Raw genomic sequence first — 27,974 nt, 5'->3', positions numbered from 1 at the left:
CTGTGTGTGTGCGCGACTGTGTGTGTGCGCGACTGTGTGTGTGCGCGACTGTGTGTGTGCGCGACTGTGTGTGTGCGCGACTGTGTGTGTGCGCGACTGTGTGTGTGCGCGACTGTGTGTGTGCGCGACTGTGTGTGTGCGCGACTGTGTGTGTGCGCGACTGTGTGTGTGTGCGACTGTGTGTGTGTGCGACTGTGTGTGTGCGCGACTGTGTGTGTGCGCGACTGTGTGTGTGCGCGACTGTGTGTGTGCGCGACTGTGTGTGCGCGACTGTGTGTGTGCGCGACTGTGTGTGTGCGCGACTGTGTGTGTGCGCGCGACTGTGTGTGTGCGCGACTGTGTGTGTGTGCGACTGTGTGTGTGTGCGACTGTGTGTGTGCGTGTGTGCGCGACTGTGTGTGTGCGTGCTCGACTGTGTGTGTGTGCGTGCTCGACTGTGTGCGTGCGCGTGCTCGACTGTGTGCGTGCGCGTGCTCGACTGTGTGCGTGCGCGTGCTCGACTGTGTGTGTGCGCGTGCTCGACTGTGTGTGTGCGTGCGTGACTGTGCGCGCGCGTGCGTGACTGTGCGCGCGCGTGCGTGACTGTGCGCGCGCGTGCGTGCGTGACTGTGCGCGCGCGTGCGCGACTGTGCGCGCGCGTGCGCGACTGTGTGTGTGCGTGTGACTGTGTGTGTGACTGTGTGTGTGTGTGCGACTGTGTGTGCGCGACTGTGTGTGCGCGACTGTGTGTGCGCGACTGTGTGTGTGCGCGCGACTGTGTGTGTGCGTGCTCGACTGTGTGTGCGTGTGCGTGCTCGACTGTGTGTGTGCGTGCTCGACTGTGTGTGTGCGTGCTCGACTGTGTGTGTGCGTGCTCGACTGTGTGTGTGCGTGCTCGACTGTGTGTGTGCGTGCTCGACTGTGTGTGTGCGTGCTCGACTGTGTGTGTGCGTGCTCGACAGTGTATGTGTGCGTGCTCGACTGTGTGTGCGTGCTCGACTGTGTGTGCGTGCTCGACTGTGTGCGCGCGTGCGCGACTGTGCGTGTGTGAGAGACTGTGTGTGCGTGCTCGACTGTGTGTGTGCGTGCTCGACTGTGTGTGTGCGTGCTCGACTGTGTGTGTGCGTGCTCGACTGTGTGTGTGCGTGCTCGACTGTGTGTGTGCGTGCTCGACTGTGTGTGTGCGTGCTCGACAGTGTATGTGTGCGTGCTCGACAGTGTATGTGTGCGTGCTCGACTGTGTGTGCGTGCTCGACTGTGTGTGCGTGCTCGACTGTGTGCGCGCGTGCGCGACTGTGCACGCGTGCGACTGTGCACGCGTGTGCGACTGCGTGCGCGCACACGCGACTGTGCGTGTGTGAGAGACTGTGTGTGTGTGCGTGTGACTGTGTGTGTGCGACTGCGTGTGCGTGTGCGACTGAATGTGCGACTGTGTGTGCGTGTGACTGTGTGTGCGCGCGACTGTGTGTGAGTGTGTGCGCGACTGTGTGCGTGTGTCGCGCGCGACTGTGTGCGTGCTCGACTGTGTGTGCGCGTGCGCGCACACGCGACTGTGTGCGCGTGAGACTGTGTGTGTGTGCGTGCTCGACTGTGTGTGTGCGTGCTCGACTGTGTGCGCGTGCGACTGTGCGTGTGTGAGAGACTGTGTGTGTGTGCGTGTGACTGTGTGTGCGACTGCGTGTGCGTGTGCGACTGCGTGCGACTGCGTGTGCGTGTGAGTGTGTGTGCGCGCGACTGTGAGAGTGTGTGCGCGACTGTGTGCGTGTGTGTGCGCGCGCGACTGCGTGCGCGCACACGCGACTGTGTGCGCGTGTGAGACTGTGTGTATGCGACTGTGTGTGCGCGTGTGTGAGAGACTGTGTGTGCGTGTGCGCGTGACTGTGTGTGTGCACGACTGTGTGTGTGTGTGTGCGCGCGACTGTGTGTGCGACTGTGTGTGCGCGCGCGAGCGCGCGACTGTGTGCTCGACTGTGTGTGTGCGTGCTCGACTGTGTGCGCGCGTGCGCGACTGCGTGCGCGCACACGCAACTGTGTGCGTGTGTGTGAGACTGTGTGTGTGCGTGTGACTGTGTGTGCGTGTGTGCGCGACTGTGTGTGTGCGAGACTGTGTGTGCGCGCGACTGTGTGTGCGACTGTGTGTGTGCGTGTGCGTGCTCGACTGTGTGTGTGTGCGTGCGCGACTGTGTGTGTGTGTTTGTTGCTCACTCTAGCACAGTCAAGTAATTTAAAGGCCGACACACACACACACACACACAGTCGCACGCGCGCGCACACAGTCGCACGCGCGCGCACACAGTCGCACGCGCGCACACAGTCGCACGCGCGCACACAGTCGCACGCGCGCACACAGTCGCACGCGCGCACACAGTCGCACGCGCGCACACAGTCGCACGCGCGCACACAGTCGCACGCGCGCACACAGTCACACGCGCGCACACAGTCACACGCGCGCACACAGTCACACGCGCGCACACAGTCACACGCGCGCACACAGTCACACGCGCGCACACAGTCACACGCGCGCACACAGTCACACGCGCGCACACAGTCACACGCGCGCACACAGTCACACGCGCGCACACAGTCACACGCGCGCACACAGTCACACGCGCGCACCAGTCACACGCGCGCACACAGTCACACGCGCGCACACAGTCACACGCGCGCACACAGTCACACGCGCGCACACAGTCACACGCGCGCACACAGTCACACGCGCGCACACAGTCACACGCGCGCACACAGTCACACGCGCGCACACAGTCACACGCGCGCACACAGTCACACGCGCGCACACAGTCACACGCGCGCACACAGTCACACGCGCGCACACAGTCACACGCGCGCACACAGTCACACGCGCGCACACAGTCACACGCGCGCACACAGTCACACGCGCGCACACAGTCACACGCGCGCACACAGTCACACGCGCGCACACAGTCACACGCGCGCACACAGTCACACGCGCGCACACAGTCACACGCGCGCACACAGTCACACGCGCGCACACAGTCACACGCGCGCACACAGTCACACGCGCGCACACAGTCACACGCGCGCACACAGTCACACGCGCGCACACAGTCACACGCGCGCACACAGTCACACGCGCGCACACAGTCACACGCGCGCACACAGTCACACGCGCGCACACAGTCACACGCGCGCACACAGTCACACGCGCGCACACAGTCACACGCGCGCACACAGTCACACGCGCGCACACAGTCACACGCGCGCACACAGTCACACGCGCGCACACAGTCACACGCGCGCACACAGTCACACGCGCGCACACAGTCACACGCGCGCACACAGTCACACGCGCGCACACACAGTCACACGCGCGCACACACAGTCACACGCGCGCACACACAGTCACACGCGCGCACACACAGTCACACGCGCGCACACACAGTCACACGCGCGCACACAGTCACACGCGCGCACACACAGTCACACACTCACACACACAGTCACACACAGTCACACACACAGTCACACACACAGTCACACACACAGTCACACACACAGTCACACACACAGTCACACACACAGTCACACACACAGTCACACACACAGTCACACACACAGTCACACACACAGTCACACACACAGTCACACACACAGTCACACACACAGTCACACACACAGTCACACACACAGTCACACACACAGTCACACACACACACAGACACACACACAGTCGCGGAGATTTTAAAAGATCGCGGCCTAGTTTCGGGAGCCGTTCGGAGGAGGAGGAACAGTCTCTGTCAGGGAGAGAACCTGAGAACATCTAAGACACTCATATGGTAAGTAAGTGATTTTTACTCATTTTTACTTTTATACCTTTTTCAAATTGTGCGTGTCGGGGGGAAACTGAAGTGACATCACAGAAAAGCTGTGACCTGAGTGGCTGGTTGGGAATCTACACTAAATTAAAAAAATTAAGCATTGGTAACTAATTAAACATAATTACTTAATTATAATTTAGAGGGATATTTAAGCCAGAGATCGGAGAGTACTATATTTAGCTTTCGCATTTCTATTAGAAATCTAGTGCTAGGAAACAGATAGTTAACAGTAACTTTGAAATTTAAAAAAAATATTTTTTTTAAAAATAAATTTAAATTTAAATTAATTGACGCAATGTCAGTTAGAGGAGTGCAGTGCTCTGACTGTGAGATGTGGCAGGTCCGGGAGGCTTCCAGCGTCCCGGATGGCTTCATCTGCAGAAAGTGCACCCAACTGGAGCTCCTCACAGACCGCATGGTTCGGTTGGAGCAGCAATTGGATGCACTTAGGAGTATGCAGGTGGCGGAAAGGGTCATAGATCGCAGTTATGTAAATGTGGTCACACCCAAGGTGCAGGCAGAGAAATGGGTGACCACCAGAAAGGGCAGGCAGTCAGTGCAGGAATCCCCTGTGGTTGTCCCCCTCTCGAACAGGTATACCCCTTTGGATACTGTCGGGGGGGGTAGCCTATCAGGGGAAAACAGCAGCAGCCAGAGCAGTGGCACCACGGCTGGCTCTGATGTTCAGAAGGGAGGGTCAAAGCGCAGAAGAGTAATAGTAATAGGGGACTCTATAGTCAGGGGCACAGATAGGCGCTTCTGTGGACGTGAAAGAGACTCCAGGATGGTGTGTTGCCTCCCTGGTGCCAGGGTCCAGGATGTCTCCGAACGGGTAGAGGGCATCCTGAAGGGAGAGGGCAAACAGGCAGAGGTCGTTGTACATATTGGTACTAACGACATAGGCAGGAAGGGGCATGAGGTCCTGCAGCAGGAGTTCAGGGAGCTAGGCAGAAAGTTAAAAGACAGGACCTCGAGGGTTGTAATCTCGGGATTACTCCCTGTGCCACGTGCCAGTGAGGCTAGAAATAGGAAGATAGAGCAGCTAAACACGTGGCTAAACAGCTGGTGTAGGAGAGAGGGTTTCCGTTATCTGGACCATTGGGAGCTCTTCCGGGGCAGGTGTGACCTGTATAAGAAGGACGGGTTGCATCTAAACCGGAGAGGCATAAATATCCTGGCCGCGAGGTTTGCTCGTGTCACACGGGAGGGTTTAAACTAGTATGGCAGGGGGGTGGGCAAGGGAGCAATAGGTCAGAAGGTGAGAGCATTGAGGGAGAACTAGGGAATAGGGACAGTGGGGCTCTGAGGCAGAGCAGACAGGGAGAAGTTGCTGAACACAGCGGGTCTGGTGGCCTGAAGTGCATATGTTTTAATGCAAGGAGCATTACGGGTAAGGCAGATGAACTTAGAGCTTGGATTAGTACTTGGAACTATGATGTTGTTGCCATTACAGAGACCTGGTTGAGGGAAGGGCAGGATTGGCAGCTAAACGTTCCAGGATTTAGATGTTTCAGGCGGGATAGACGGGTATGTAAAAGGGGAGGCGGAGTTGCGCTACTGGTTCGGGAGAATATCACAGCTGTACTGCGGGAGGACACCTCAGAGGGCAGTGAGGCTATATGGGTAGAGATCAGGAATAAGAAGGGTGCAGTCACAATGTTGGGGGTTTACTACAGGCCTCCCAACAGCCAGCGGGAGATAGAGGAGCAGATAGGTAGACAGATTTTGGAAAAGAGTAAAAACAACAGGGTTGTGGTGATGGGAGACTTCAACTTCCCCAATATTGACTGGGACTCACTTAGTGCCAGGGGCTTAGACGGGGCGGAGTTTGTAAGGAGCATCCAGGAGAGCTTCTTAAAACAATATGTAGACAGTCCAACTAGGGAAGGGGCGGTACTGGACCTGGTATTGGGGAATGAGCCCGGCCAGGTGGTAGATGTTTCAGTAGGGGAGCATTTCGGTAACAGTGACCACAATTCAGTAAGTTTTAAAGTACTGGTGGACAAGTATAAGAGTGGTCCTAGGATGAATGTGCTAAATTGGGGGAAGGCTAATTATAACAATATTAGGCGGGAACTGAAGAACATAGATTGGGGGTGGATGTTTGAGTGCAAATCAACATCTGACATGTGGGAGGCTTTCAAGTGGCAGTTGAAAGGAATTCAGGACCGGCATGTTCCTGTGAGGAAGAAGGATAAATACGGCAATTTCTGGGAACCTTGGATGACGAGAGATATTGTAGGCCTCGTCAAAAAGAAAAAGGAGGCATTTATCAGGGCTAAAAGGCTGGGAACAGACGAAGCCTGCGTGGAATATAAGGAAAGTAGGAAGGAACTTAAGCAAGGAGTCAGGAGGGCTAGAAGGGGTCACGAAAAGTCATTGGCAAATAGGGTTAAGGAAAATCCCAAGGCTTTTTACACGTACATAAAAAGCAAGAGGGTAGCCAGGGAAAGGGTTGGCCCACTGAAGGATAGGCAAGGGAATCTATGTGTGGAGCCAGAGGAAATGGGCGAGGTACTAAATGAATACTTTGCATCAGTATTCACCAAAGAGAAGGAATTGGTAGATGTTGAGTCTGGAGCAGGGTGTGTAGATAGCCTGGGTCACATTGTGATCCAAAAAGACGAGGTGTTGGGTGTCTTAAAAAATATTAAGGTAGATAAGTCCCCAGGGCCTGATGGGATCTACCCCAGAATACTGAAGGAGGCTGGAGAGGAAATTGCTGAGGCCTTGACAGAAATCTTTGGATCCTCGCTGTCTTCAGGGGATGTCCCGGAGGACTGGAGAATAGCCAATGTTGTTCCTCTGTTTAAGAAGGGTAGCAAGGATAATCCCGGGAACTACAGGCCGGTGAGCCTTACGTCAGTGGTAGGGAAATTACTGGAGAGAATTCTTCGAGACAGGATCTACTCCCATTTGGAGGCAAATGGACGTATTAGTGAGAGGCAGCATGGTTTTGTGAAGGGAAGGTCGTGTCTCACTAACTTGATAGAGTTTTTCGAGGAGGTCGAAGATGATTGATGCAGGTAGGGCAGTGGATGTTGTCTATATGGACTTCAGTAAGGCCTTTGACAAGGTCCCTCATGGTAGACTAGTACAAAAGGTGAAGTCACACGGGATCAGGGGTGAGCTGGCAAGGTGGATACAGAACTGGCTAGGCCATAGAAGGCAGAGAGTAGCAATGGAAGGATGCTTTTCGAATTGGAGGGCTGTGACCAGTGGTGTTCCACAGGGATCAGTGCTGGGACCTTTGCTCTTTGTAGTATATATAAATGATTTGGAGGAAAATGTAACTGGTCTGATTAGTAAGTTTGCAGACGACACAAAGGTTGGTGGAATTGCGGATAGCGATGAGGACTGTCGGAGGATACAGCAGGATTTAGATTGTTTGGAGACTTGGGCGGAGAGATGGCAGATGGAGTTTAATCTGGACAAATGTGAGGTAATGCATTTTGGAAGCACTAATGCAGGTAGGGAATATACAGTGAATGGTAGAACCCTCAAGAGTATTGAAAGTCAAAGAGATCTAGGAGTACAGGTCCACAGGTCATTGAAAGGGGCAACACAGGTGGAGAAGGTAGTCAAGAAGGCATACGGCATGCTTGCCTTCATTGGCCGGGGCATTGAGTATAAGAATTGGCAAGTCATGTTGCAGCTGTATAGAACCTTAGTTAGGCCACACTTGGAGTATAGTGTTCAATTCTGGTCGCCACACTACCAGAAGGATGTGGAGGCTTTAGAGAGGGTGCAGAAGAGATTTACCAGAATGTTGCCTGGTATGGAGGGCATTAGCTATGAGGAGCGGTTGAATAAACTTGGTTTGTTCTCACTGGAACGAAGGAGGTTGAGGGGAGACCTGATAGAGGTATACAAAATTATGAGGGGCATAGACAGAGTGGATAGTCAGAGGCTTTTCCCCAGGGTAGAGGGGTCAATTACTAGGGGGCATATGTTTAAGGTGAGAGGGGCAAGGTTTAGAGTAGATGTACGAGGCAAGTTTTTTACGCAGAGGGTAGTGGGTGCCTGGAACTCGCTACCGGAGGATGTGGTGGAAGCAGGGACGATAGTGACATTTAAGGGGCATCTTGACAAATACAAGAATAGGATGGGAATAGAGGGATACGGACCCAGGAAGTGTACAAGATTGTAGTTTAGTCGGGCAGCATGGTCGGTACGGGCTTGGAGGGCCGAAGGGCCTGTTCCTGTGCCGTACATTTCTTTGTTCTTTTTTTGTTCACTTAACAAGTCATCTTTCTTATAAATCTTATCCATATAATGTGATAAAGTCTCCAGACCTTCTTCTGACTCTAACTCTTCCAATTCCAGCTCAGAAAGCACTTTGTTTCGGATTTTACTGCCATATGGTAGAGAAAGAGCCAATGCCATACCTTGTTTTCTCTTTCCCAAAGCAGTTACCTTAGTCCACATAACTACTGCACTTCTCCATTGGCCGTACGATTCCCTTTCAGAAAATAAGGGAGGATAGTCATATCCAGCCATCTTTATCCTCGGTTCAGCCATATATCCCTTTTTTTTTCTCACTCACTCCCTGGTTTGATCAGGAAAAGTTGTATCTTCCAACCCTTCACATTTACACAGCAACCATCCTCTGCTACTAATTGTTAGACATTTTAGTTGCGGATGTGAAGATTCTAAAGTTCTTGTTCCTTTTCACCAAACACCCTGTATTTCACTTCCACAGCCTCTGCACAAAACTCTTAACAACACTCCTGACAGAGGCCACCTGAAGCCCCTTTACATATCAGTGTCAATTAATGGATACTTAACAGAAATGAGACAACTAATTGCAATGTCTCTTAACCCATTACTTAACAAAAGAGGGCTAGATCGGGGCAGCAAGGCAGGGTGGGTGAAAGAGGGCTAGATCGAGGCAGCAAGGCAGGGTGGGTGAAAGAGGGCTAGATCGAGGCAGCAAGGCAGGGTGGGTGAAAGAGGGCTAGGTCGAGGCAACAAGGTGGTGCATCTAAGGTGGGGGCGGAGCTGCGAGAGACATGAGGTGGGGGAGGGGGGCTGTCACACTGTCCATGTACATCTGCAAACAATGGAGAAGACAATCAAAGACATGGGAAACACAGAGTTGGTGTAAAGAATCAGAAGAAGGGAAGAGAAACGTGAATGAGAGAGGAATGGCCAAGTTTCTACAGGGGAAATGAAGAAGTTGAGATTTATTCTGCAGCAAAGGACAGAGTGAGACACATGAACCAACAATAAACATCGACCAGGAAAGACACGCTAGCTACCGGGCCATTGTCATCTGTGCAAACGCAACTCTGCTCTTCTGTCCTCCTGATAAACTGGCAACAGGTCGGACCGCCAGGTCTCCCGATATCCCATAGCCACCCAGCTGGTGCCGGTACTCCTCCTCGGGCCGCCCTGTCAACACAGCAAACACAAGAATCTGTCGGAAGTATCGAAGAAGCAGCGTCCACCAGTTGCTGGAGATACAGTCACAGCCCAGTCAGTGTTCAGGACACCAGGGTGTAACCAGAAACCGAGAGGGTAAACCCAGAAACACTGCACACACCTTCCTTCTTCAATCTCACACCTTGGCTTGTGGAGGCGGTGTATAGTTTTTTTTTTTGGGGGGGGGGGGGGGGGGGGGGGAGAAAACAACAGCAGCGAAATCGGCAGAGGAATAGTGGGGGGAGACGTCTGAGGGGGGGGGAAAGATGGGGCATGCGTCCAGGAGCAGCGCGTTTCCCTGAGGAACGTCAGGGGTTTGCTGGAGGGGGGGGGGGGGATGTAAAAGAGATTTCAGAGAACGGTATCATAAATGCAAGGATATCCGTCAGGAATTGTCAAATCACTGGAGTCTCGTTTTTCTTCAAACTACAATGCGATGGGTATGACTTTGCGCAGGTAGTTAAAATGTATGGAAGGTTTTGATTGGTAGACACAGACTAAAGCGGTTTGTGCGGAGTGAAAAACTAGGGTTAGGAATATAAGGTAGTCCCCAAGAAATGAAATAAGGAACTTAGAAGCATCTTTACCCAAAGAGTGGAGTGGATGTGGAACTCACTAGCACAGGGAGTGGTGAGGATGTGGAGCTCACTAGCACAGGGAGTGGAGAGGATGTGGAACTCACTAGTACAGGGAGTGGTGAGGATGTGGAGCTCACTAGCACAGGGAGTGGAGTGGATGTGGAACTCACTAGCACAGGGAGTGGTGAGGATGTGGAGCTCACTCGCACAGGGAGTGGTGAGGATGTGGAACTCACTAGTACAGGGAGTGGTGAGGATGTGGAGCTCACTAGCACAGGGAGTGGAGAGGATGTGGAACTCACTAGTACAGGGAGTGGTGAGGATGTGGAGCTCACTAGCACAGGGAGTGGAGTGGATGTGGAACTCACTAGCACAGGGAGTGGTGAGGATGTGGAGCTCACTCGCACAGGGAGTGGTGAGGATGTGGAGCTCACTAGCACAGGGAGTGGTGAGGATGTGGAGCTCACTAGCACGGAGTGGAGTGGATGTGGAACTCACTAGCACAGGGAGTGGTGAGGATGTGGAACTCACTAGCACAGGGAGTGGAGTGGATGTGGAGCTCACTAGCACAGAGTGGTGAGGATGTGGAACTCACTAGCACAGGGAGTGGTGAGGATGTGGAGCTCACTAGCACAGAGTGGTGAGGATGTGGAGCTCACTAGCACAGGGAGTGGAGTGGATGTGGAGCTCACTAGCACAGGGAGTGGAGAGGATGTGGAACTCACTAGTACAGGGAGTGGTGAGGATGTGGAGCTCACTAGCACAGGGAGTGGTGAGGATGTGGAGCTCACTAGCACAGGGAGTGGTGAGGATGTGGAGCTCACTAGCACAGGGAGTGGAGAGGATGTGGAACTCACTAGTACAGGGAGTGGTGAGGATGTGGAGCTCACTAGCACAGGGAGTGGTGAGGATGTGGAGCTCACTAGCACAGGGAGCGGAGAGGATGTGGAGCTCACCAGCACAGGGAGTGGTGAGGATATTGAACTCACTAGCACGGAGAGGTGAGGATGCATGGTAGCATTGTGGTTAGCACAATTGCTTCACAGCTCCAGGGTCCCAGGTTCGATTCCGGCTTGGGTCACTGTCTGTGCGGAGTCTGCACATCCTCCCTGTGTGTGCGTGGGTTTCCCCCGGGTGCTCCGGTTTCCTCCCACAGTCCAAAGATGTGCAGGTTAGGTGGATTGGCCATAATAAATTGCCCTTAGTGTCCAAAATTGCCCTTAGTGTTGGGTGGGGTTACTGGGTAATGGGGATAGGGTGGAGGTGTGGACCTTGGGTAGGGTGCTCTTTCCAAGAGCCGGTACAGACTCGATGGGCCGAATGGCCACCTTCTGCACTTAAATTCTATGAAATCTATGTGGAGCTCACTAGCACGGAGTGGTGAGGATGTGGAGCTCACTAGCACAGGGAGTGGTGAGGATGTGGAGCTCACTAGCACAGAGAGTGGTGAGGATGTGGAGCTCACTAGCACTGGGAGTGGTGAGGATATGGAGCTCACTAGCACAGGGAGTGGTGAGGATATGGAGCTCACTAGCACAGGGAGTGGTGAGGATATTGAATTCACTAGCACAGGGAGTGGTGAGAATGTGGAACTCACTAGCGCATGGGGCGGTAACGATATTGACCTCTCGCGCGGAGAGTGGTGAGGGTATTGAACTCACTAGCACAGGGAGTGGTGAGGATATTGAACTCACTAGCACAGGGAGTGGTGAGGATATTGAACTCACTAGCACAGGGAGTGGTAAGGATATTGAACTCACTAGGACAGGGAGTGGTGAGGATATGGAGCTCACTAGCACAGGGAGTGGTGAGGATGTGGAGCTCAATAGTACAGGGAGTGGTGAGGATGTGGAACTCACTAGCACAGGGAGTGGTGAGGATGTGGAACTCACTAGCACAGGGAGTGGTGAGGATGTGGAACTCACTAGCACAGGGAGTGGTGAGGATGTGGAACTCACTAGCACAGGGAGTGGTGAGGATATTGAACTCACTAGCACAGGGAGTGGTGAGGACATTGAACTCACTAGCACATGGAGTAAATAGCAATGATATAATTTAAGGGGAAGCTGGGCAAAGGAATAGGAGGTTATGATGATATTGATGAAGTTGGATGGCCCGTTTCAATGTTGTATTTTCTGTGTGATTCTATGTAAATTATTTTGGGACTCCCTGAAACCAGCATGGAATCAAGAGGCAGCTAATGGCAGAGAAGCGCATCACAGTGTCCTGGCTTTGAGAAAAAGCATATTCTGAATCCAGGATTCTGCATTTTGTCATTGTGTCCAGCTTGGGTATTTAAATGTTTATCATCTCTTCTATCACCATCCCCAACCCCGCCACAGATTCTCAGTGTTCCTTACCTGGAAATCTTAATGCCAAGAGTTCAACCGAGTTGACATTCATTTCTAACTGGTCCACATGGTGCTGACAAAAATAGCCAAGTTTTAAATTCCTGTCCAGAGAAACCGAGAAAGAAATGAAAAGGGTTCAGTGAGAGACAGAAGTGTCATTGCTTTTCCTCTTGCGGTGATGCAGAAATTCATACTGGGGCAGGATTCCACTTCTTGGTCCATTTCTCCTGTCAGTACAGCAGGGAAGAACAATCTGCTGACATTCACTGCCCCACTTCAAACACCATCTTCAGCAACACTGACATAACAAAAATGATTCTGACCAAGGTACCAACACAGACTGGAATTAGAATCCTGTTAAACCAAATAATACAGCACAGCACGGGAGCCAATTTGAAACATTCATTTTTCTAACTAAGATTGCTCGATCTTCATTTCGAATCTGATATAATGAAAGGTTGAAATTATCAGTGCTGCCAAAGTATGAGAATGTGGGCAGGTTCAAATCTCCTGTAGACTCACTTGTCAAAATACCTGAGCTCAACATACTTGTGAAGCTCAATCCTGCCTTAAACCCATTTGCACAGACTTGAACATTAAAGTTATTTTTGTAAGGTCGCAGAATACCATGCGGGTTAGCTGACCTCTCAATTTGCAGTGACAATCAGCGCAAACAACGCCCCCTGGTCCTTGTAGCTCGATCACAGAGTCATCAGCATCAGCCTTAAGGTGGCTGTGAATGGGGTCTCCCTCGCACTGTACACTGGCTGTGAATGGGGTCTCCCTCACACTATACACTGACTGTGAATGGGGTCTCACTCACACTGTACACTGACTGTGAATGGGGTCTCCCTCACACAGTACACTGGCTGTGAATGGGGTCTCCCTCTCACTGTACACCGACTGTGAATGGGGTCTCGCTCACACAGTACACTGGTTGTGAATGGGGTCTCCCTCACACTGTAAACTGACTGTGAATGGGGTCTCCCTCGCACTGTACACTGGCTGTGAATGGGGTCTCCCTCACACTGTACACTGGCTGTGAATGGGATCTCCCTCACACTATACACTGACTGTGAATGGGGTCTCCCTCGCGCTGTACACTGACTGTGAATGGGGTCTCCCTCACACTGTACACTGGCTGTGAATGGGATCTCCCTCACACTATACACTGACTGTGAATGGGGTCTCCCTCGCACTGTACACTGGCTGTGAATGGGGTCTCCCTCACACTATAGACTGGCTGTGAATGGGGTCTCCCTCACACTATACACTGGCTGTGAATGGGATCTCCCTCACACTATACACCAACTGCGAATGGGGTCTCCCTCACACTATACACTGGCTGTGAATGGGGTCTCCCTCACACTGTACACTGACTGCGAATGGGGTCTCCCTCACACTGTACACTGACTGTGAATGGGGTCTCCCTCGCGCTGTACACTGACTGTGAATGGGGTCTCCCTCACACTGTACACTGGCTGTGAATGGGATCTCCCTCACACTATACACTGACTGTGAATGGGGTCTCCCTCGCGCTGTACACTGACTGTGAATGGGGTCTCCCTCACACTGTACACTGGCTGTGAATGGGATCTCCCTCACACTATACACTGACTGTGAATGGGGTCTCCCTCACACTGTACACTGGCTGTGAATGGGGTCTCCCTCACACTGTACACTGGCTGTGAATGGGATCTCCCTCACACTGTACACTGACTGTGAATGGGGACTCCCTCACACAGTACACTGGCTGTGAATGGGTACTCCCTCATACTGTACACTGGCTGTGAATGGGGTCTCCCTCACACTATACACTGGCTGTGAATCTCCCTCACACTGTACACTGGCTGTGAATGGGGTTTCCCTCACACTGTACACTGGCTGTGAATGGGGTTTCCCTCACACTGTACACTGGCTGTGAATGGGGTCTCCCTCATACTAGAGACTGACTGTGAATGGGATTTCCCTCACACTGTACACTGGCTGTGAATGGGGTCTCCCTCATACTATAGACTGACTGTGAATGGGGTCTCCCTCACACTTTACACTGACTGTGAATGGGGTCTCCCTCGCACTGTACACTGGCTGTGAATGGGGTCTCCCTCACACTGTACACTGACTGTGAATGGGGTCTCCCTCACACTATACACTGGCTGTGACTGTACGCTGGCTGTGAATGGGGTCTCCCTCGCACTGTACACTGACTGTGAATGGGGTCTCCCTCGCACTATACACTGACTGTGAATGGGGTCTCCCTCACACTGTACACTGACTGTGAATGGGGTCTCCCTCACACTATACACTGACTGTGAATGGGGTCTCCCTCACACTGTACACTGGCTGTGAATGGGGTCTCCCTCACACTGTACATTGACTGTGAATGGGGTCTCCCTCACACTGTTCACTGACTGTGAATGGGGTCTCCCTCGCACTGTACACTGGCTGTGAATGGGGTCTCCCTCACACTATAGACTGGCTGTGAATGGGGTCTCCCTCACACTATACACTGGCTGTGAATGGGATCTCCCTCACACTATACACCAACTGCGAATGGGGTCTCCCTCACACTATACACTGGCTGTGAATGGGGTCTCCCTCACACTGTACACTGACTGCGAATGGGGTCTCCCTCACACTGTACACTGACTGTGAATGGGGTCTCCCTCGCGCTGTACACTGACTGTGAATGGGGTCTCCCTCACACTGTACACTGGCTGTGAATGGGATCTCCCTCACACTATACACTGACTGTGAATGGGGTCTCCCTCGCGCTGTACACTGACTGTGAATGGGGTCTCCCTCACACTGTACACTGGCTGTGAATGGGATCTCCCTCACACTATACACTGACTGTGAATGGGGTCTCCCTCACACTGTACACTGGCTGTGAATGGGGTCTCCCTCACACTGTACACTGGCTGTGAATGGGATCTCCCTCACACTGTACACTGACTGTGAATGGGGACTCCCTCACACAGTACACTGGCTGTGAATGGGTACTCCCTCATACTGTACACTGGCTGTGAATGGGGTCTCCCTCACACTATACACTGGCTGTGAATCTCCCTCACACTGTACACTGGCTGTGAATGGGGTTTCCCTCACACTGTACACTGGCTGTGAATGGGGTTTCCCTCACACTGTACACTGGCTGTGAATGGGGTCTCCCTCATACTAGAGACTGACTGTGAATGGGATTTCCCTCACACTGTACACTGGCTGTGAATGGGGTCTCCCTCATACTATAGACTGACTGTGAATGGGGTCTCCCTCACACTTTACACTGACTGTGAATGGGGTCTCCCTCGCACTGTACACTGGCTGTGAATGGGGTCTCCCTCACACTGTACACTGACTGTGAATGGGGTCTCCCTCACACTATACACTGGCTGTGACTACGCTGGCTGTGAATGGGGTCTCCCTCGCACTGTACACTGACTGTGAATGGGGTCTCCCTCGCACTATACACTGACTGTGAATGGGGTCTCCCTCACACTGTACACTGACTGTGAATGGGGTCTCCCTCACACTATACACTGACTGTGAATGGGGTCTCCCTCACACTGTACACTGGCTGTGAATGGGGTCTCCCTCACACTGTACATTGACTGTGAATGGGGTCTCCCTCGCACTGTACACTGACTGTGAATGTGGTTTCCCTCACACTGTACACTGGCTGTGAATGGGGTCTCCCTCACACTGTTCACTGACTGTGAATGGGGTCTCCCTCACACTGTACACTGACTGTGAATGGGGTCTCCCTCACACTATACACTGACTGTGAATGGAGTCTCCCTCGCACTGTACACTGACTGTGAATGTGGTCTCCCTCACACTGTACACTGACTGTGAATGGGGTCTCCCTCACACTGTACACTGACTGTGAATGGAGTCTCCCTCGCACTGTACACTGACTGTGAATGTGGTCTCCCTCACACTGTACACTGACTGTGAATGGGGTCTCCCTCACACTGTACACTGACTGTGAATGGGATCTCCCTTGCACTGTACACTGACTGTGAATCGGGTCTCCCTCGCACTATACACTGGCTGTGAATGGGGTCTCCCTCGCACTGTACACTGACTGTGAACGGGGTCTCCCTCGCACTGTACACTGACTGTGAACGGGGTCTCCCTCACACTGTACACTGGCTGTGAATGGGGTCTCCCTCGCACTGTACACTGACTGTGAATGGGGTCTCCCTCACACTGTACACTGACTGTGAATGGGGTCTCTCTCACACTATACACTTGCTGTGAATGGTGTCTCCCTCACACTATACACTGACTGTGAATGGGGTCTCCCTCGCACTGTACAATGACTGTGAATGGGGTCTCCCTCACACTATACACTGGCTGTGAATGGGATCTCCCTCACACTATACACTGGCTGTGAATGGGGTCTCCCTCTCACTATAGACTGACTGTGAATGGGGTCTCCCTCACACTATACACTGACTGTGAATGGGGTCTCCCTCACACTGTACACTGGCTATGAATAGGGTCTCCCTCACACTGTACACTGGCTGTGAATGGGGTCTCCCTCACACTGTACACTGACTGTGAATGGGGCCTCCCTCTCACTATAGACTGACTGTGAATGGGGTCTCCCTCGCACTGTACACTGGCTGTGAATGGGGTCTCCCTGGCACTGTATACTGACTGTGAATGGGGTCTCCCTCACACTATAGACTGGCTGTGAATGGGGTCTCCCTCACACTATACACTGGCTGTGAATGGGGTCTCCCTCGCACTGTATACTGACTGTGAATGGGGTCTCCCTCACACTGTACACTGGCTATGAATAGGGTCTCCCTCACACTGTACACTGGCTGTGAATGGGGTCTTCCTCACACTGTACACTGGCTGTGAATGGGTTCTCCCTCACACTGTACACTGGCTGTGAATGGGGTCTCCCTCAGTGACTCATTATTCACTTGGCTGACATTACTGCTTACATAATAGTTATAGCACATCAAACAAAACCATGTTTGCAATGTTTCAGAGGTGCAGTAAGGGACTGCTCAAGCTGGAACAAAAACAGAAAATTCTGGAAAAACTGAGCAGATCTGGCAGCATCTATGGAGAAAAAAAAGAGTTAATGTTTCAAGCTAGGATCATTCTCAACAAACAACAACAAAGAACAAAGAAATGTACAGCACAGGAACAGGCCCTTCGGCCCTCCAAGCCCATGCCGACCATACTGCCCGACTAAACTACAATCTTCTACACTAAAAGTAGCGTAAAAGTCCTTAAAAGTAGGGAAGGTTAAGGTTGGTATAAAATCATGAGGGGCTTAGAGTAAATAGGGAGCGACTGCAGTCATTGGCAGGTAGATTGCTAAGAGAATACAAAAAGATTGGCAAATTGGCAAAAGAATGAGGGGTAAGGCAACAAGAGCTTATTGTTGCAAAGCAAGCAATTCAATAGCAATTTCAAAAATAAATTATATAAATACTTGAAAAACAAAAAGAGGAAACTGGGTCTGTAATCCTTCGAGTTTTGAAGAATAAGAGATCGCATTGAAACTTATCGAATTCTGATGGGGTAGAAGTGGAGGGGAGGTTTCCCCTGGCTGGTGAGGCTAGAACCAGGGGACACAGTCTCAGGTTAAGGGGCAGGCCATTGATCACTGAGATGTGGAGGAATTTCTTCACTCAGAGGCTGCCGAATCTTTGGAATTCTACACCCCGAGGCAGTACAAGCTCCATCATTGAGCATGTTCTAAACAGAAATCGATAGATTTCTGGATACTATTGATATCAAGTGAGGTGGGGACAGCACGGGAAAGTGACTTTGTGGTAGTCAACAGGCCGAATGGTCTATTCCTGTTTCTCTATTCCAAAGAAATTGCAGGTCTATAGGGGTGAGCGTAAGAGTGTGGAACTAATTGGATACTTCCTGTAAAGAGCCAGCACAGGCATGATTGGGCCGAATAGCCTCATCTGCTGTGTGATTCAGAGAGTGGGAGTGTTGTCAAAGTTGATTTAATTGTGTGTTTCGAGTATTGTATGTGTCTCAAGAGTTTTTCTTTGTATCCTTTTACGGCTGACTGAAGATGCATTTGATGTTACTGTAGACTGTACCTGTGTGCTTGTCTGATACCCTGAACCGGTGTCAGGACCCCGAGCAGTATCCTTAAAAGTGTTGTTTTACCAGCGCCATTCTCACCAACCTGTTGACAGAAGACTGCGGTTAGAAATCGACAACAACAAAAACAGGCTTTCCAGTAAATAACCAGAGTCTGGAGGCTAAACTACTAATTAAGATAAGTTTACTGAAGCATGTATAAAAACACAGAAACAAGAGTCGGCCATTCAGCTCCTCTGGTCAGTGATTCAACTAGATCATGGCTGATCTTTAAAAATATATATTTTCACTGATTTGATTTATTATTGTCACATGTATTAATATACAGTGAAAAGTATTGTTTTTTTCACGCTATACAGCCAACACATACCGTAAAGGAGAGACTGCAGAATATAATGTTACAGTCATAGCTAGGGTGTAGAGAAAAGATCAACTTAATAGGAGGTAGGTCCATTCAAAAGTCTGATGGCAGCAGGGAAGAAGCTGTTCTTGAGAGTTTTGTGCATGATGACAATACAACAACAACGATCGTGGCAAAAAACAAAAATAGAAACAAGACACGAGCCCCTTGCATTCACATAACTGACTGAGACTCCAATACAAATTTACATTTTTACAGTAGTGTTAATTTTTAGTGTTTTGACGAATTCTTCCTGGGGCTCCTGTCGCTTGGTGGGAGGAGTGCACCCAGATTTACCCACATATGTACAGATATTGTTGGGATCCTTCCCCTCGCTCACCAGTTGTCTCCATTTCGTTGGTGGGGAAGGTTCCGTTTCCCCTTTGACTTCGAGTTTTCGAGGGAGGGCGGGTCCTTTTGTTTCCCCGGTTTCTCCCCGTGTGGGAGGGGTCCGTGATCCCTCCTTCAAGTGGCTCTCTTCCCTGTTCTTACTCTGTTCCTCATGAGCTCCCCTCCCTCTAGGCGACCTTCCCTGCAACCCCCCCCCCCCCCCCCCCCCTCCCTAGCCCCATGGCTGATGTTCTACCTCAATGACATTTTCCCCACACTATCCCCATATACCTTGGCACCTTTAATTAGAAATCTCTATTGTGACGATACGCAATAATTGAGCTTCCAGTCCTCTTGCGTAGAGAATTCTAGAGATTCACCACTCCCCTGCTGAAGAAATTCCTCGTCTCAGCCCTAAATGGTCTGCCCCTTATTCTGAGGGCTGTGCCCCTTGGTTCTAGACCCCCAGCCAGAGGAAGCATCCTTCTTCCATTTACCCTATCAAGCCCAGTAAGAATTTAGTATGTTTCAATGAGATCACCTTTCATTCTTCAAAACTCTAGAGAATATAGGCCAAGTCTCCTCAATGTCTCCTCATAGGACAGTCCCCCCGCCATCCCAGGACTAAGTCTGGTGAACCTTCTTCGCACTCTGACAAAATAACTAAAACTGTATGCAATACTCCAGGTGCAGTCTCACCAATGCTCTATATAATTGCAGCAAGACTCCTGTACTCAAATCCTCTTGCAATAAGGGTCAACCTACCAATGTCTTCCTAATAGCTTTCTGGACCTGCATTAGGGGAGGTAGTGGCACAGTGCTATTGTCACTGGACTAGTAATCCAGAGAACCAGGGTAATGCTCTGGGCCAGATTCAAATCCAACAATGGCAGATGGTGAAATTGGAATTCAATAAAAATCCCTTTGAATGTCAACACCTCCCAATCACTCACCATTTAATAAATGCTCTGCATCCTACTAAAGTGGATAGCTTCACAGTTGTTAATATTATATTCTATCTACCATATTCCTGCCCACTTACTTTTCTATCAGCAAACTTGGAAACATTACATTTGGTCCCCACGTCCAAATTGTGAATATAGACTTTGAATAGCTGGAGCCCAAGCACCGATCCTTGCGGTACACCTGGTCACAACCTGCCATCCCGAGAATGACCAGTTTATTCCTTCTCTGTTTTCTGTTGTCATAAGCGCTAATCATGCAAGTGAAGCAGTGGCTTAATTCCACTGTCACTGGACTAGTAATCCAGAGACCCAGAGTGATGCTCTGCAGATCCGGGTTCAAGTCCCACCACAGCAGATGGTGAAATTTCAATTCAGTAGAAATCTGGAATTAAAAGTCTAATGATGACCATGGAACCATTGTCAATTGTTGTAAAAATCCATCTGATTCACTAATATCCTTTAGGGAAGGAATCTGCCATCCTTCACTGGTCTGTCTACATGTGACTGCAGACACTAAGCGATGTGGTTGACTCTTGCCACCTCAAGGGCAATTAGGGATGGGTATTGGCACAGCCTGCGATATCGACAAGAAAGTATTTTAAAAATGGTTCATCTTCAAGGATTAAGAACATTCTTAAAAGGCACTGCCCTTTAAAGAGTTAATGCAAGGACTCTGGGTACTGGAAAACACAGCATTTTGCCTGAGAAGGTAATTAAGCAGTTTTAACACTTTAGCCCCGGAGGACTGTTTACAAAAAGGGTCATATGGTGGCTCGTGGCTTTGGGAAGGGACATGCCTGGACAACTGTGTTTAAAAGCCGCTAGGGTTTTGCTTTTGGGGAAAAAAACCCAAACAGCATCAACTGTTTGGGTAAAGATGACAACAGCTCCTAAAGATTCAGGTCCCGTCAAAAGCAAAAAGTGAATGCAAGTTGCTCTACATTCTGAAATCGAAATAATTGCACATCTTCCGTGAGGTCCGTCTGAAAAGTAGTGCAAGAGTCATCGATTGTTTCCCAGACCAGTGCCCGGCATGTGACCCGGACACCAGTTCAGGGACTCCTTCATCCATTCTTTTCCCTTGAACCATTTAACATTTTACCTTTTGATCAGGATTCCTCCATTTTATAGCTTTTTGGTGCGTGCGCACACAAGCCAGGGTATTTAGAAAGAGTAGTCATTGTACGTTACATTTCATACTGTACGTTAATAAGCTTTACCATCTCCTTACAAAACTGGTTTTACAATAAACTAATAATTTGGTTGTTTATTGAAGAATCCTGGGCATCGAGTGGTCATTCTGAGATCATTACGTAAAGGACGCATTTGGCCATATAGCTAGCTGGAAAAATCATTTAAACAGATGTTGTGATCTGTGGAGCAGTGGAACCAGGGACAGAGTGCACTCCTCCCAACTTGGTCGTCACACTGTCTTTTAACCAATTCTCAATCCATGCCAGTTTATAACCCCCAATCCTATGTGCTCTAATTTTGTTCACAAACCTCTTGTTTGGAACCTTATTGAAAGCTTTCTGAAAATCCAAGTGCACTCTATCTACTGGTTCTCGCTTATCTACTCTGCTAGTTTCATTCTCAAAACACTTCAACAGGTAGCCAGCGACGCCCACATCCGGCAAAATAAATGTGAAAACATCATCAAGGCCGTTCAGGATAGAGTTCAATCAAGTCACTCCTCACTCTTCTAAACTCCAGTGGAAACAAACCCAGTCTGTCCAACCTTTCCTAAGACACAAAATAAGAGGAAAAACGTACGTACAATACAAATCCTGGAGTCCTGATCGGCCGACACAGAGAGATTTATGAATATAGGATGCTCAGTAGAGTAGTTAAAATCCACTTCAGTCAGCTGTAATATTGGAGGGGACAACTTCTCAAAATTATCAGGAAACCTGCGGAGGAACACAAAACATGGAGTCAAATCCAAACACACGCAGGCATCACAATAACAGTGTCAAATCACAGACATAGCTGAAGTGGAGTGTTTTATACTCTGGGGAAAAATAGCCAGTCAAAATAACACGCATTCTATTCTGCCATCCTCCATTTTCCCCAGCTTGAGCAATAACGCACCACGCCAATAGTTTGTCCCTCCCCAGACTGGGACTGAACAGAGCACAACTCATTCCTTTATTGCACTAACCCATTGTAAACTTAAGTCATTTTGGAATAAAGGAAAACCATTCAGTCCTACTACCTAGCCCCTTTACAAAAGATTTAAACAGACCTCCCACCTTTCACTATATCCTTCATCCTCACCTGCCCATCACATATCCCTCAATTATCGCATTTACCAAAAACACATCCTGATTTATACCATGCCCTCCGCTTGTAATTTATCTTTTAACACAATTCTCTTCAGTCTAGAAAGCTCCCCACTGCCCCTGTGCTGCCTTAGCAGCATCTCTCCCCCCCCCCCCCCCCCCCACTCCCCCCACCCGGAGAGGCAATATCCTCTGTGCAAGTTAAGAATAGTAAGAAGTCTTACAACACCAGGTTTAAGTCCAACAGGTTTGTTTCAAATCACTAGCTTTTGGAGCACAGCTCCTTCTTCAGGTGAATGACTCCACATCAAGTTAAGAATGACTTTGCGCACTGGTACATTAGACTCATTTTAAAGTCCATTGTCCTGCAAGCATTGGTAGTTCAGTAGAATTCTAGCCTGCCACATTGGAGGCCTGGGTTTGGTTTCTCCTCAATGCAGGAACTTTTATTAGCTTTACAATTTCATAGTTTTTTTCAAAGGGACCAGTACAGACACAGTGGACAGACTGGCTTCCTTCTGTGTTGCATCATTCTGTCATTTCATCGCACTGCACAAACCTTATTGTCACCTCCAGCTCCTTTTCAAGAGGCTTCAGCTCTGGCCTGAAAGAATGAAATTAATCAGTACAAATTCAAGATGTATGAGAAACAATCAAACAACTCAAGTTCAAAATGCAAAACTTGGTCGAGAAATGCACAAAAGACAGTCAGTGTCTCGGAGATAACGCAGGTTAGAAGTGAAATAAAAAGCAAATTACTGCGGGTGCTGGAATCTGAAACCAACACAGAAAATGTTGGACAGAGGGCAGCATGGTGGCCCAGTGGGTTAGCACTGCGGCCTCATGGCACTGAGGTGCCAGGTTCAATCCCGGCTCTGGGTCACTGTCCGTGTGGAGTTTGCACATTCTCCCCGTGTTTGCGTGGGTTTCGCCCCCACAAAACAAAGATGTGCAGGATAGGTGGATTGGCCTCGCTAAATTGCCCCGTAATTGGAAAAAATGAATTGTGTACTCTCAATGTTTTAAAAAAAAAAAGAAAATGTTGGACAATCTTAGCAGGTCCAAGAGCATTTGAGGAGAGAGAAGGAAGCTAACGTTTCGAGTCTGGATGTCATCCAGATTTGAAACGTTCGCTCTGTTCATCCGCAGATGCTCTCAGATCTGCCCAGGTTAGAAATGAAGGTGGATCCTTTGATAAGGATCGTCAAGAGATTCCACTAAAACAATAGAGCGAGTGGTCACGTATATAGGTTGAGTGGCGGTGGATTTAGAACTGAGATGAGGGAGAACTGTGTCTCGCAGAGGGTGGTGAATCTGCGGTGGAATCGGAGTCATTAAATGGTTTCAAAAAGGAGATAGATACATTTCTGATAAACAACGGGTTAAAGGAATATGGGCAACAGGTGAGAAGGCGGATTTGAGACTGGGAAAAGATCAGCCATGCTCTGACTGAATGTCGGAACATGCCTTGAAGGGCTGAATTGCCTTCTGCTCCTAATTCCCATGTTCCTAAAATCAAAAAGAAACTTCAATAAATTGTCCCAAAAAAAATCTGCCCTTAAAAAGTCTAATTTTAAACGTTGTAAAAAGCAATTAAAGGTTAAAAATTTCTTTACTTTGGTTTGAGACAGATTATTTTTTAAAAATCAGAAGGAAAATCCACTATGTCACCTGTGTTTAAGATGCTGGCTTCATTGTGTCGTTCATTATCTGCAATTTATACTCCAGAAGTATTCAGCAGGATACTCACTAAAGGTGAGCCTGTTTTTACTTATTTGCAGCATGTGGGCATCGCTGGCTGGCAAGACCTGTACTTATTACCCTCGAGAAGGTGGTGGTGAGTTAGATTTTTGAACTGCCACAGTTGCGTGGTGAAGGTTCGCCCACTGTGCTGTCCGGGAGGGAATTCCTGAATTTTTAAGACTGCAACCAGGTTGGTCCACTAGCAGAGATGGAACGGGTTCCAGTAAACACCTTGCTAGCAGCTTCCCACCGCTGTTTAAACAAATACATTTAAGCTGAAGAGTCAGAATGCGTAAGCTGGTGGAACAGGGAATGATCAGTGCTGCACCGTTAACAAGAGTACAAAATACTGCAACATGGGGCACAGTCCTGGATGAAGTATTTAACATGTCAGGCCATAATCCCCCCCTCATCTCCCCTTCTCAACTCTCCATATTGAGGGTTGGGGCAGTTCACCAACTTAGGCTAAATACCTCACTGGATGTCAACTTGGAATTCAGACTGCTTGAAGTGGGATTTGAAGCCTGCATCATTTGACAATGGGCCAAGATGGCTACCATGAAGGTAAAGGTGGACTTTTGTGGAAAGCCACAGACAGCACTTCATTCCATCAGATGTCACTGCGATGGATTGGATATCCTCAAAATCCTCTTAAGAGGATCCTGAGGGAAATCTTTTGCTGATATGATATAGTGAACATCGGTGTTTGGTATCCGGTTAACCCCTGAGTTCAGAGTGGGAATCAGAAGTTCAGAGATGTAGGCTGCTTTACACTTGCTCTGCAACATACCCTGTCCCATCAACACCAGCTGCAGATTGATAAAGCATTGGAGGTGTCTGGTGTCGAGCCTTTGGCTTCTTTGCTCAACAGAATCAAGATTAAAACTTTACTAAGCTTTAATTCAGGTTTGTTTTTAGACCAATGGTACAAAGAGCTTCTTAAATACTGGTTTAAGGACTGGCAGTAGCACAGTGGGAGACGGTGGCAGAGTGATAATGTTACTGGACTGAAATCCCAGAGCCAGGCTAATGTTCTGCGGACATGTGTTCAAATCCCCCCATGGCAGCTGATGAAATTTAAATACAATTAATAATCTGGAAACGAAAAGCTAGTCTCAGTAATGGTGATCACAAAACCATTGTTGTAAAAACTCATCTGGTTCACGAATACCCTTTAGGGAAGGAAATTTGTCGTCTTTACCTGGTCTACAATTGACTCCAGATTCACAGTAATAAGGTTGACTCATAACACTATTAAAAAATAAGTGGTCGCCCATTTAAAACGGAAAAGGGGCAAAGTATTTTCATTCAGTTGACTGTCTTGGGGACTCTTCCTGAACAGGTGGTGGAAGCAGAGTCTTTCAAAAAGTTTAAGGGAGATGTGGATAGATTCTTGATAAGCAAGGGAATGATAGGTTATCAGGGGTAGGTGGGATGCAGATTTGAGATTATCACATCAACCATGATCTTATTAAATGGTGGAATAGGTGAGGGGCTGAATGGCCTATCTCTACCCTTTGTTCATATGTTTCGGATGTTGCCCTCTGAAACGACAAACCACTCAGTTCAAGGGCAATTAGGGGTGGGTTACAAATGTTGGCCTCACCAGTGACACCCACATCCCGTGAAGAATTTTAAAAACAGCTAACTTACCTTCAACACATTATACAATAAATTAGGGATTTCTTAAACCCAGCTTCTCATCCCCGGAACTGTCATCACTGTGTCAGCACTGAAGGGTCAAATTGAAGCAGCAATGTATATTATTGGTTTTGCAAACTAGCCCTTGAGAACAGATGTTCCCCTCACAGTTCTCAAAGTCCCGACCCGTAGCTTTTCACTTCAACATCTGCCTCAGTGGTGCAAAGACCATTAAGCCTGGTCAGCCACTTGGCCACAGTGCCTTATTCTTAAACAGTCTAACATTCATTGTCGTGAGCACATAATACTTACAGTTTCTCCAGCAGTTTCAGCTTGCTTTGCACTTGTGAAGCTCGGTTTGCATTGTATCGGAATCGGTCGATGAACACCTAACAGATTCAAAAAAACTGACATTAAGACCAGCAGAAATAGGAACAGGAGGCCATTCAGCCCCTTCAGCCTGCTTCACCATTCAATAGGCTCCTGGCTGATCTGACATCCTCATGCCCACTTTCCTGCCCTTTCCCCGTAACCCTTGATTCACTTACTGATCAAGAATCTATCTCAGCCTTAAGGACTCTGTCCCCACAGCTCTCTGTGCCAAGGAGTTCCAAACACTCCCAACTCTCAGAGAGGAAATTCCGCCTCATCTCAGTCTTAAATTGGCCCCCCTTTATCCTGAGACTCTGCCATCTGGTCCTGGACTCTTCAATGAGGGGAAACATCCTCTCAGCATTTACCCTGTTATAAGCCCTTTAAGAATCCTATACATTTCAATTAGACACACTGCCTTCTTCTAAATTCCAATGAGTGGAGTCCCAACCTGTTTGACCTTTGCTCATAAGACAATTTCGCCACACAAGGGATCCCAGTGAACCTTCTCTGAACTGACATCAATGAAATCATATCTTTCCTTAAATAAGGGCACCAAAACTACTCACTGTATTCCAGATGTGGTCTCACCAGTACCTTGTACAGCTGCAGCAAGATTTCCCGACTCTTAAACTCCAACCTCCTTGAAATGAGGGCCAACATTCCATTATCCTTCCTGATGACCTGCTGCCCCTGTGTGCTAGCTTTCTGTGTTTCGTGCACAAGTCCCCCAAGTCTCTTTGTGTTGCAGCTTTCTACAGTTTTTCTCTATTTGAATAGAACTCTGTTCTTTTGTTCTCCCTTCCAATATGGACAACTTCACATTTTCCCACATTAAACTCCCTTTGCCAACTATTTGCCCACTCACTTATGCTATCAATCTCTCTTTGCAACTGTTTGTATCCCTCATGCATCCGGCCCTTCCACCTACTTGTGTTGTCTACAAATATGCCGACAGTACATTCCCTTCCTTCCTCCAAGTCATTAATATATATTGGAAACAGTTGGGGTTCCAGGACTGATCCCTCTCGAACACTTATTACAGCTCGCCAACCTGCTAATGCTTCTATCCGCTCGCTATTTCCTGCCCATTAGTCAATTCTCTACCCATGCCAATATACTTCCTCCAACACCATTTGCTCATGAAAATCGCTTATTGTCACAAGTAGGCTTCAAATGAAGTTACTGTGAAAAGCCCCTAGTCGCCACATTCCGGCGCCTGCTCGGGGAGGCCGGTACGGGAATTGAACCTGCGCTGCTGGCCTGCCTTGGTCTGCTTTAAAAGCCAGCGATTTAGCCCACTGTGCTAAACGAGCCCGTGTCTTATCTTATGACTTAACATTTTGTGAGGCACCTTGTTAAACGCCTTCTGGAAGACCAAATACAACATCTACTGGTTCCCCTCTATCCACTCCGATTGAGACTTCCTCAAAAACTGGAATAAATTAGTCAGATACGACTTCCCTTTCATGAAGCCATGCTGACTCTGCTTGACTAGACTTCCTTAATAATTGCTTCCAACATCTTTTCAACAATTGATGTCAGACTAATTGGCTTATAGTTACTCGCTTTTTGCCTCCCTCCCTTTTTCAATAGTTTTGGTAGTTTTTCAATCCTCTGGTACCTCTCCAGAATCCAAGGATTTTTTGAAAATTATAACCAATGCACCCACTGCCTCTGTAGCTACTTCTTTAAGGATCTTAGGGTGCAAGCCATCAGGGCCAGGTGTCTTATCTGCCTTTAGCTCCATTAGTTTGTCTAATACTACTTCTCTAGTGATGGCATTTAATTGCTCTCCCCCGTATTCTTTAGTATTAATGGAATATTCGAAGCATCTTCCACCGTAAGGACAGATGCAAAATATCTGTTTAACTCCTCTGCCATTTTCTTGTTCCCCATAACTTTCTTCCCAGATTCATTTTCTATGGGGCCTAAGTTCACTTTGACCTCGCTCTTCCT

At 49.1% G+C, this 27,974-nt stretch overlaps 1 protein-coding gene across 2 annotated transcripts in view; it reads right to left on the bottom strand.

The window, feature by feature from the left end:
• The window catches only part of abcf3 (ATP-binding cassette, sub-family F (GCN20), member 3), a 132,366-nt gene that overhangs the window by 7,554 nt on the left and 96,838 nt on the right, over positions 1-27,974 (bottom strand). For both annotated transcript variants that reach the window (XM_072473645.1, XM_072473646.1), the window contains 6 exons: positions 25,956-26,032; positions 22,819-22,863; positions 21,755-21,887; positions 18,279-18,367; positions 12,199-12,290; positions 9,098-9,230 (listed from right to left, as the gene is read on the bottom strand). In XM_072473645.1, coding sequence (XP_072329746.1) covers positions 9,098-9,230; positions 12,199-12,290; positions 18,279-18,367; positions 21,755-21,887; positions 22,819-22,863; positions 25,956-26,032 — 569 coding nt within the window. The remainder of the gene's footprint in view (positions 1-9,097; positions 9,231-12,198; positions 12,291-18,278; positions 18,368-21,754; positions 21,888-22,818; positions 22,864-25,955; positions 26,033-27,974) is intronic.

This window comes from Scyliorhinus torazame, chromosome 14, assembly GCF_047496885.1.
Source record: "Scyliorhinus torazame isolate Kashiwa2021f chromosome 14, sScyTor2.1, whole genome shotgun sequence".
In the NCBI taxonomy this organism is placed as follows: domain Eukaryota; kingdom Metazoa; phylum Chordata; class Chondrichthyes; order Carcharhiniformes; family Scyliorhinidae; genus Scyliorhinus; species Scyliorhinus torazame.
This window is presented reverse-complemented; position numbering and strand designations above follow the sequence as displayed.